This window comes from Lithobates pipiens, unplaced genomic scaffold (genome assembly GCF_037356315.1).
Source record: "Lithobates pipiens isolate NorthernLeopardFrog02 unplaced genomic scaffold, aLitPip1_a1.2 Scaffold_18, whole genome shotgun sequence".
Lineage (NCBI taxonomy): Eukaryota > Metazoa > Chordata > Amphibia > Anura > Ranidae > Lithobates > Lithobates pipiens.
This window is the reverse complement of record NW_027507758.1, coordinates 276,385,738-276,397,168: the sequence shown is the minus strand read 5'-3', so window position 1 is coordinate 276,397,168 and position 11,431 is coordinate 276,385,738. Positions and strand designations below refer to the sequence as shown.

Here is an 11,431-nt window from a genome sequence, read left to right as displayed (position 1 = left end):
AATTGTCCACCGGCATTGTAAGGTAATACTAACTGGGCCCATAGTGAACCTCAAACACAATTGGTACTGATGAGGGTCATAGGCAACAGGAGATGACTAAGTCACTGTAGGCGGGCAGTGTAACAAAACTGGAGAATTTATAACCCACAATTTACAGCAACTAACAGAGTGAATATTCAGAGAGTGAGTCCCATCAGAGGCAGTACCATAGCTTTTGACACGAAGAGAACCCAGTTTCTAACCCAGTACACTGAGATTTGGAAAGCACCAAAACACTGGTCTAGTGCCCGGAGGTTACATTGCAAGTCGTTTTAGTGTCATAAAAAAAACCCACTTTTTTCCAGTGTATATACAAAATAATAAATACATTTGTTTACTTTTACGACAAACTAAAATAAGTACATATTAGAACCCACATAGTATGGTACTGATTAGAATTAAAATGTCTTCCACAAACATAAGCAAGCAAGAGCTCATGTCTTAATGATAATTTAAAAATAATTTGGTGCCAAACTATTAAAGAAAACTAATTTTAGCAACATCAGTCCTGCCAAAGGACAAACACTTCTGCTGATTCTAAAAGCAAAAATATCTATCTGGGCATAAACTGGTATAACACTGGGAATAATGGATTCCAGAAATTATCTGTTAAACTAAGCATTTTAATTAAATAAGGTGGAAAGTAGTATGCTGTTATTGCGAGTATAGTCCAATACCTGAACAATTCAAGTCTGTTGGAAAGAGTGATTTATAGGCATCGTGTTTTTATGATGCACAAATAATATTTGAACTAGATTTGGCATTCACATATAACTTATTACAAGTATAAGTAGTTTGGTGAAGATGGTAATAAAAATCACTCAACTATAATCCAATAAAGTGTGTTATCTAGACACATTTTTTTTTTTCCTGGAAGGTGCTCATTTTCAATTTGTGTTTTTGAGCACTTTCTGGTCCCATATTTAGTAAGTGAACTGAAAACTTATTGGAAAAACATTGCTGGGTGTTATTTAAAAATACTGCAAAAAGCACTTTTTTACAGCCGCCTATCAGTTTCATAGTTTCTGCATCACATTACTGCTTCCAAATATTATATAACAATAAACAATACCTGCTGATCCTTGTAAAATATAACTACTTCCTGTGCTCTATGCCTCAGATGTTTTAGTTAAAGTGGAGTTCCACCCAAAAGGGAAGGTTCTGTTTGTTTGCACCCCCCCCCCCCCCCAGTGGAGGCACTGCCGTATTTGGCAATTTTTGGGGAGGAGGAGGGAACAGGTACCTGGTTTTGACAGTGAGTTAGGCAACCCCTCCTTTCCGTGCTGTCTTCTGGGACACATCGCAGGTCCCAGAAGACTATGGGACCATTTACAAGGTGCAGCACGACTCACGTATGCACAGTAGAAAGCTGTCTGTGAAGCCGCAAGGCAATAATACATTGCAGCTTACCAGTACTGGGGTATAGTGCTGAATTAGTGGTGGCTGCTTCTTGTCCTTGAGTGACAGCTCTCCCTCCCCGGTTTGTATTTATGAGGAAGCAGTTTTGTTGCCGTAAGAGAGCACATTTTTCTTTAATGCAGAATAGCTTATGTTCTCCTCTTCTCCATATTATCAGGGGAGAGTTATGTAGTCCACAGAGAGAGGGATGGAAATAATGTTAAAAAGGAACTCCAGGTTTCCCCAAAAAATTAAAAGTCAGCAGCTACAAATACTGTAGCTGCTGACTTTAAGTTTAAGGGCATTTGCCTATCCAGAGATCCAGTGATGTCCTCACCCGAATCGATTCTTCAATCATGTTTCAGTGTAGGCACAGGCATCTGATAAGCTGCAATGTATTATATGTTTGTTCTTGAGATTTTATACACTTTTGGGATTTACTCACAAAGCTTTACATGAGCATAAGGATATTTTCAGACACTGAACTTTTTATAAAATCTCATTAGACGTTGCTGAAAATATCTGTCCATTTTGAGAAAGAGTATCCTTATTCTGGTGTTTTAGCTTTGTAAATTGAGCCTTTGGTGTGCACCCTTCTCAGCTGTAATGTGTAATTGATGGTAAGTAATTTTAACATACTTGGTGTCTAAGTTGCACTTACCAGATCCCCACAACACTCCTGGTTTAGTTTTGATAGTCTTGCAGAACAATCTCTTACAAGTGTCTAGCCAACTTGTTTTTGTTTCTGTGCTTTCAGAAGAGAGGAATTTCACCAACTCATGTTCTGTAAAAGTAAAATGTAAGCATTTGTACAAATACACCATAGCATATTCTAAGATTATTTAGTATAAGAAATAGTCAAATTTAAAGTATTTAAAGGTGAACTCCAAAAACATAAAAAGTTGAATGCAGCTGTGTATTCTTTTAAAATATTTAAACACATTTTACACCTAGAGTAGTTACCCAAACCTGTCTAGATATTACTTTCTGCCATTTTTGCACTGCAGCACTCTGGAGGGGGCAAGGGTAGCACTAGGAGCTAATCCGACTTTGCTTTACACACATGCTGATGGGAAAATGCTGATAGGGGAGGGAACAGGGTGAGCAGAGCTGATGATGGCCTTGGTGATGATGAGGGTAGTGGAACCACTGTATTTCTTCACTTTAATGGGGTATGTCATGCCACCCTCCCGATTGTGCACTCTGGCATTCGTGTATGAATCCCAAAAGTGGCTAGACAGAATTTAAAATTCTTAAGCAGATAGTCACATATGTGCATATAAGCAGTTTGTCAGGAATTTGGCTTTCACGTAAGGACTACAGGCATGTCCAGAGTGTAAAAAAATGTTACCTCGGCTGAGGTGTATGCCATGGTCAGATTGCTGCTGTGTCCTTTAAAATCTATACTTATAGTACAGCTTCCAGTGTAATTCTGGCCAGCTTCAAATACGAGAGTTGCAGGTCTCATAGTGCTGATGCACTGGTGTCAGTTATCTGCCCCCCTTCTCTTTTTGGCCATTTACAGAGAGCCATTTAGTCTATGAATAAATTACAGAATACACAGGGTTCTGAGAATAGCTAAGAGGAGATTAATGATACTAGTTCTTCCATCTACGAGACCTGCAGCTCTCATATCCAGAGCTGGCCGGAAGTACAGTGGGATCTCTATTATCAGGGATAAACAAAGTATTGATTTTAAAGGACAAAGCATCAATCTAGCCAAGGGATACCACATCAGCCAAAGTAAAATTGCAAAAACCCTGTGTCTGGCTTTGGGTATAATATCTTTATTTGATACTGTAAACCAGGGGTCTCCAAACTTGCTACACAAAGGGCTAGCTTACTATCCTTAAAGCTTTACGGGGCCTAACTATGGCCAGTGGGAGAATAAAATGTCTTGGGGTCAGTGGGAGTAAACAATGCCCCATCTTTGGTATTAATGGGAAGAATTGTGCCACAACATTGGTGTCAGTGTGAGGAATAGTGCCCCATCTTTGGTATCAATAGGAGCAATAGTGCCCCACTACTGGTGTCAGTGGGATGAATAGTGACCCATCATTGGTGTCAGTGGGAGGAGTAGTGCCCCATCATTGGTGTCAGTGGGAGGAGTAGTGCCCCATCATTGGTGTCAGTGGGAGGAGTAGTGCCCCATCATTGGTGTCAGTGGGAGGAATAGTGCCGCATCATTGGTGTCAGTGGGATGCATAATGTCCCATCATTGGTGTCAGTGGGAGGCATAATGTCCCATCATTGGTGTCAGTGGGAGGCATAGTACCTCATCATTGGTGTCAGTGGGAGGCATAGTGCCCCATCATTGGTGTCAGTGGGAGAAATAGTGTCCCATCATTGGTGTCAGTGGGAGGCATAGTGCACCATCATTGGTGTCAGTGGGAGGAATCGTGCCCCTTCATTGGTGTCAGTGGGAGGAATACTGCCCCGTCATTGGTGTCAGTGGGAGGAAGAGCGCCCCATCATTGGTGTCGGTGGGAGGAATAGCGCTCCATTGCTTGTATCAGTGTGAGGAATAGTATACTATCATGGGTGTCAGTGAGCAGACTAGTGCCCCATTGTCAGTTTCAGTAGCAGGAACTATGCCCCACTGTTGCCGATAGTGGGATGAAAAATGCCCCAAGGGCCGGATAAAAGCAAGCAAAGGACCACATCCAGCCCCCAGGCTGCAGTTTAGAGACCACTGCTTTAAACAAACTAGAAAGGGTCATTGACCTAAATGGAGATAATGATGAGCTGACAATCTAAAACATTATATTTTTTTTATGATTCCCATATAAAATTTGAAGTTCAGTTCAGGATTACGTCAACTTGAGACCATTTAAAAGGCTGTAATTACAATATTTGTACAAAAAATGTCTTTAGTATGTTCATATTTATTATTATCAATGACTGCTAAAATACAAAAAGATTAACAAACTTGGCAGATAGATTAAAGGATCAAGAAAAAGAAGAAAACAAAATGATGTGCAGAAAAAAGTAGGATGTAGGTAACAGACAGAATAATAAACATGAGTAAAATCCTGTTAAATTCAAAGTATTAACTAGTTTGGCAGAGTTTTATAAAAAGCATTAACTGAGTATACGCATATTGTATATGCATTTTTTATCATGTGATAATAGATCATTTTAAAAAGAAACTCTGCTTTTGCTGGGGGAAAACAAAATATTCTGGGTAATCTGTGTACATTGCAAGGATTTTAACAAATTTTGTTGCAGATTCCTAACTTTTTGTTATTCTGAAGAAATAGCTGTTTGTCTCTGACCATGTGCAAAGTGAATCTGTATGGGAGTAATTTAATAATCAAGTAGCTGCTGCATGTGCAGGGCTCTAATGAGGAAAGTTGCAGGGTCTGCATACCTTTAGACGTGATTTCCCTTTGGGAGTATCTCACCAAAAGAGACATTTTTGTTGCAGGGGATGCTCAAAATTGGACTTGTATCTTAATGCAGACTTCTGGGAAAATCAGTAAGCCAATCACACAATCAGGAAATTACATATCTGGGGGGGGGGGGGTGTTCTGTACACCATCTGTGTACAGATTGCCTCTAGGTAGACATATTGTATTGCGTTTTACAGAAAGTTACAGCGCTACAGGTTGAAAAGGAAAAGTATTTTTTATAACAGTCAATTACAATATGGCTTGTTTTGCAATTGTATACGCTATATACATACATACAGTGGTGTGAAAAAGTTGTTGCCCCCTTCCTCATTTCCTGTTCCTTTGCATGTTTGTCACACTTAAGTGTTTCGGAACATCAAACCAATTTAAACAATAGTCAAGGACAACACAAGTAAACACAAAATGCAATTTGTAAATGAAGGTGTTTATTATTAAAGGTGAAAAAAAATCCAAACCATCATGGCCCTGTGTGAAAAAGTGATTGCCCCCTAAACCTAATAACTGGTTGGGCCACCCTTAGCAGCAACAACTGCAACCAAGCATTTGCGATAACGTGCAATGAGGCTTTTACAGCGTCCTGGAGGAATTTTGGCCCACTCATCTTTGCAGAATTGTCCTAATTCAGTTACATTAGAGGGTTTTCGAGCATGAACTGTCTTTTTAAGGTCATACCACAACATCTCAATAGGATTCAGGTCAGGACTTTGGCTAGGCCACTCCAAAGTCTTCATTTTGTTTTTCTTCAGCCATTCGGTGGTGGACTTGCTGGTGTGTTTAGGATCATTGTCCTGCTGCAGAACCCAAGTTCGTTTCAGCTTGAGTACACGAACAGATGGTCGGACATTCTCCTTCAGGATCTCTTGGTAGACAGCAGAATTCATAGTTCCTTTTATCACGGCAAGTCTTCCAGGTCCTGAAGCAGCAAAACAGCCCCAGACCATCACACTACCACCACCATATTTTACGGTTGGTATAATGTTCTTTTTATGAAATGCAGTGTTCCTTCTACGCCAGATATACTTGGACACACACCTTCCAAAGAGTTCCACTTTTGTCTCATCGGTCCACAGAATGTTGTCCCAAAAGTCTTGGGGATCATCAAGATGTGTTGTGGAGAAATTGAGACGAGCTTTGATGTTCTTTTTGCTCAGAAGTGGTTTTCTCCTTGGAACTCTGCCATGCAGGCCATTTTTGCCCAGTCTTTTCCTGATGGTGGAGACATGAACGCTGACCTTAACTGAGGCAAGTGAGGCCTGCAGTTCCTTGGACGTTGTTGTGGGGTCTTTTGTGACCTCTTGGATGAGTCGTCGCTGCGCTCTTGGGGTAATTTTGGGCGGCCGGCCACTCCTGGGAAGGTTCACCACTGTTCCATGTCTTCGCCATTTGTGGATAATGGCTCTCACTGTGGTTCGCTGGATTCCCAAAGCTTTGGAAATGGCTTTATAACCCTTTCCAGACTGATAGATCTCAATTACTTTCTTTCTCAATTGTTCCTGAATTTCTTTGGGTCTCGGCATGATGTGTAGTTTTTAAGGATCGTCTGGTGGACCTTACTGTGTCAAGCAGCTCCTATTTAAGTGATGCCTTGATTGTGAACAGGTGTGGCAATAATCAGGCCTGGGTGTGGCCTGGGTGTGGCTAGAGAAATTTAACTCAGATGTGGACAACCACAGTTATAGTATGTTTTAACAAGGGGGGCAATCACTTTTTCACACAGGGCCATGATGGTTTGGATTTTTTTTCACTTTTAATAATAAACACCTTTATTTACAAATTGCATTTTGTGTTTACTTGTGTTGTCCTTGTCCTTAAGTGTGACAAACATGCAAAGGAACAGGAAATGAGGAAGGGGGCAAACACTTTTTCACACCACTGTATATATATATATATATATATATATATATATATATATATATATATATATATATATATATATATATATATGCATGTGTATGTATATAGTGTATACAATTGCAAAACAAGCCATATTGTAATATATATATATATATATATATATATATACACATACATACATATATAAATACATACACACACACACACACACACACACACACACACACACACACACACACACACACACACACATATATATATATATATATACATACATACATACATACATACACACATATTATATATACAGTATATACACACACACACTCATACATATATGTACACACTTTCACACTTCTATTGTTAACTCACACTAATTACCTAAAGAATGAAAAGGGGGACAAAAAACGTTTGTAATGCTAAATACAGATAATTTGGGGGTTTCAACCAGTGCAGCACCAACCACTTTCGCTATATATATGTCAGGAGCCATACAAATAAAGGAAAGACATTAAAATACATACAAAACAGTAAACAAATACATTTACAGATGTGTTCCTTGTCAGGATAACAGCATGATTTATTTGATGGTATAGAGCAGGGATCTCCAAACTACGGCCCTCCAGCTGTTGCGGAAATACATATCCCATGAGGCATTGTAAAACTCTGACATTCACAGATATGGCTAGGCATGATGGGAATTGCAGTTCCTGAACAACTGGAGGACCATAGTTTGGCGACCCCTGGTATAGAGGACTGGGTTCAAAAGAAAATTGAAGATTTTTGAATTTTTTTCTGTTAGTAGGATTTCACCATTAGTACCAATTTATCAGTCTCTACTGTTGTACTTTTTGCAAAATATATGATATAAATTGATACCTTGTTGGTATTAAAGCTACTGATGATTTGCCAAATCATTAAAGTGCCTAAGAAAGAGATGCAGACTTTGACTGCTGCAAAAGATATGCTTCATAGCACTATGCCTCTGGCAAAATTGTGATTGAGTAGGGAATAATAGACAGAAATCACCTTTTAATTTAATAAAAAGGCAGATTGTGCAGTGTAACTTTCTAACTGCTCTAGTAGTTTTAGAATTAGCAATTAAGATGAATTCTGATGAAGCTGAAAATATGGCCTTGGGCATATTGGCATATAACCTTCCATTTCTGATATGTTCAAGAGAAAAAAAAATGTAGCATTAGAGGATACAAACCGATTTAGTGACGCAACTGAAGAAGAATATATGACTGATATTTCTATACATTTAGTGAGACACCCACACTGTAGCGTACTCACTATATACAATAAATACAGAATATATTGGTAAAAGCCATGACATGCAGTAAGTGTTTGTCTTCAGAAAGTTTAATATATAAACATTCTTCATGGCTTATATTGTCTTCTCAAACCATTATTCCTGGCTGTACAAGACTAGAGGCGATAGAAAGCTCAGTTAAAAAGATTTCCTTACATGTGACTACTAGATTGCCAATTTTAATACTGAAAATGGCAAGTATGCCTAGTAAGTACTATCAGGTATTGTGTGACAAAGCCAAGAGCAGTTATTTTGTCTATTGACTGACACTACACTGACTGTATTGTTGAAAAATATTTTATTCCACAAAATATATAAAATGCACATTGCCAAAGAGTTAAAAGACTTGTGGACTGCTGTATGGGGCAGAGGATGATGAAGATGCTGGTGATGTTTGTTAAAGATGTATGAGCTTCCTATGGTCTAAACAGGTGGAAAAGGGGGACTAGAAAATTCAGGAATCCTAAAGTTGCAAACTTAGCAAGTTGTAAAAATTATATAGGCAGTCTTACAAACATCCTACTTACAAACGGAGGGAGACAACAGGAATTGAGAAGAAATCTACCCCTAGGAAGGGAAATTCACTCCTGTAAGCCCTTGTACACACGGTCGGACATTCCGATGGAAAATGTCTGAGCGGGCCACAATGTCAGATAATCCGACCGTGTGTGGGCTCCATCGGACTTTTTCCGTCGGAATGTCCAACCAACAAAGTTTGAGAGCTGGATATAAAATTTTCTGACAACATGATCCGATCGGACTTTGTCCTATCGTTTGTAGAGAATTACAATCAGACAAAGTGCCACGCATGCTCAGATCAAATTACGAGACCAAAGCTATTGGCTACTAGCCGCAACGTAGTCCCGTCGTAACGAACGAACGTCATCACGTTACGAACGATCAGATTTTCCGACAACTTTGTCTGACCATGTGTATGCAACACCAGTTTTGGACAAAATCCGTCTGGAAAAAATCAGACGGATTTTGCAGTTGGAATTTCCGACCGTGTGTACAAGGGCTAAGAGTTAAAATGGGAAAAAGGTGTCTCCACTGATGATTTGTCACCAGTTCATGTGTCCCTAACAATCAAAAATTTTCAAAATCCAATTGTCATTGGGACAGAAAGTGAGATGAAATCTTCTGAACAGGGGCACAGACAGCAAAACAAATGTTATAGGGGTCGATAACCCTTCCCTATGCTATCCAAAAAGCTTAAAAAAATGATTTTTTTGGTTGAAGCTACACTTAAAAAAATGTACCTGTTCTGACTTACAAACAGATTCAACTTAACAAACCTACAGACCCTATCTTGTTTGTAACCCGGGGACCACCTGTACTGTGAAATTGCACTCAACTCTGCCAGGATAGAGCATTGGAGAAAAGATATAGAAGCAACAATTTCACTGACCACAAAAATATATTTTAAAGCATTATTTGAAAACATTCCCAGTAAAAAAAAAAAAAAAACTGTTAAAAATCATAACATGCATGAGTACCGTACTATAGATACAAAAAAAAAGTGGGAGACTTCAATTAGGCTTTAAAGCAGACCTGTGTTTTGCTCACAGAAAAAAATGTTGGTGTTTTTTGGCATAATAGGCTTTGTATATTTCTTAATATAACAATGTGATCACAGCATTGCTGCTAATGTATGTGGGTACACATAAGATCCAATGAGGTTGATTTACTAAGAGTGGAGACTGTTCACGAGGTGACGTTAGCGTATCGCTCAGCCCTACGCGATACGCTAACGTCACCTCGTGTTTGGAACAGTTCCAGGAGAACGGGTCTGTCCGCATGCGTCCGGCCAGCGCAACGGACTTAAGGCTGATGATTTCTTTATACACTGTAAGTGCAATTTTACTTTTTAGTAATAAAGGGTTTTACACTATTTGGAGTTCTATTTCTCTTCCATGGTTTTGGTATACCTATCCTGAGTCCCTCTGAATTCATGAGAAAGATTTTTTGGGAGCGTTTTTCTACAATCCTTATATTGGAGTGGTGGCGCAAGGAGAATATCGAGGACCCCTCTGGATTGGGAGACGATTATATATTCATATGCCTTTTGTGACCCTCTGTAGTGGGGGGGTCATGATTTTCTGGTAAGCGGCAAATTAAATTTTTTTGGTAGCGGATCAAGCACTACTTAATCGTACACGGCAGTGGATCGCTTATGGTTCATTTGTGGAGGACTTTATTCACATTCTTGAAAGAACTTTCTTTTGATTTACACATACAGACTTGTAATCCATACACTGGGTGTATTTAGAGTTTGTATTGCTATACATAGGGGCATGCAACTTGGTCCTATACTGCAAGGAATAGGCGGTTCGCATGGTCTGAGTTTGTAATATTTATATGCATTTATTATTTATTGCTATGCTACAACCCGCTGCTGAGTGCTAGTTGTTCACACTGGATGCTGGTCCTTAATGTTGTGACACATGCAAGTTTGACCATTAAAACCTATGGTCTAAGTTTTCTGGTAAGAGGCGTCTGTCAATTGTCTCTACCTGGTGGTGGATTCCCTCTCATCTTCATTGCACAGCTACATTTTTCAAATCAACACTTTGAATTTTATTTGTACTTGAATGGATTGTTTTTTCTTCAATTATAGATGGACCTTTGGTTATATGAATTTTTTTTGTGTCTTTATGATTAATAGATTTCCATGTAAGCACTGAGTTGCTGCACATTTTCACTTTATATGTTTCAATTTACATATAATATTTGTACTATTTTCTTTTCATTATTAGCGCTGCTTAATTTATGTTTGCTATTAACTGGTATTAGAGTTTATCAGTGGCTGTTTGCTCTTCGAAAACAATTTAGCACTGACAGGGGTGCTTACAATGGTCAGCTTGTATTCATTTATATAAAACCTTTATCCCAAAAAAGGAAAAAAACAGTTGATGTAATTGCTTACAAAGCGTTCTCCAGAGTTTGCTCTCTAGTTTGTTTTTAATTTGTTAGTCAAGTCCATCCAAATCTGTTAGTGCATCTAATGCCGCGTACACACGAGCGGATTGTATGGCGTACTTAGTCCGTCATACAATCCGACGGACAGTCCGTCGTACTTTCCACTGAACGGACTTGACCACACACGGATACACAAACAGTCCGTCGAAAGCTTGCGCGATGACGTGTACAGCACGTACGACGGGACTAGAAATAGGAAGTCCAAGACACAGCAAAGCACCCTTCCGCCGTGTAAATCCTTTCTGAGCATGCGCCATTCTTAGTCCGTCGAACTAGCATACTGACGACCGTATTGTCCGCTGAAACCAAAGTACGACGGACAGAATTTCGAAAAAACCGAAATACTTAGTACTCCGGACTGCACGCTGAAAAAGTCCGCTGAAGCCCACACACGAGCGGATTGTCCGCTGAAATGTGTTTCGACGGACTAAGT

The 11,431-nt window shown here is 39.3% G+C and overlaps 1 protein-coding gene across 2 annotated transcripts in view; it reads right to left on the bottom strand.

Annotated features, from left to right (window-relative positions):
- TBC1D32 (TBC1 domain family member 32) overlaps positions 1-11,431 on the bottom strand; it is a 448,964-nt gene that overhangs the window by 129,072 nt on the left and 308,461 nt on the right. For both annotated transcript variants that reach the window (XM_077487027.1, XM_077487028.1), the window contains exon 27: positions 2,099-2,221. In XM_077487027.1, coding sequence (XP_077343153.1) covers positions 2,099-2,221 — 123 coding nt within the window. The remainder of the gene's footprint in view (positions 1-2,098; positions 2,222-11,431) is intronic.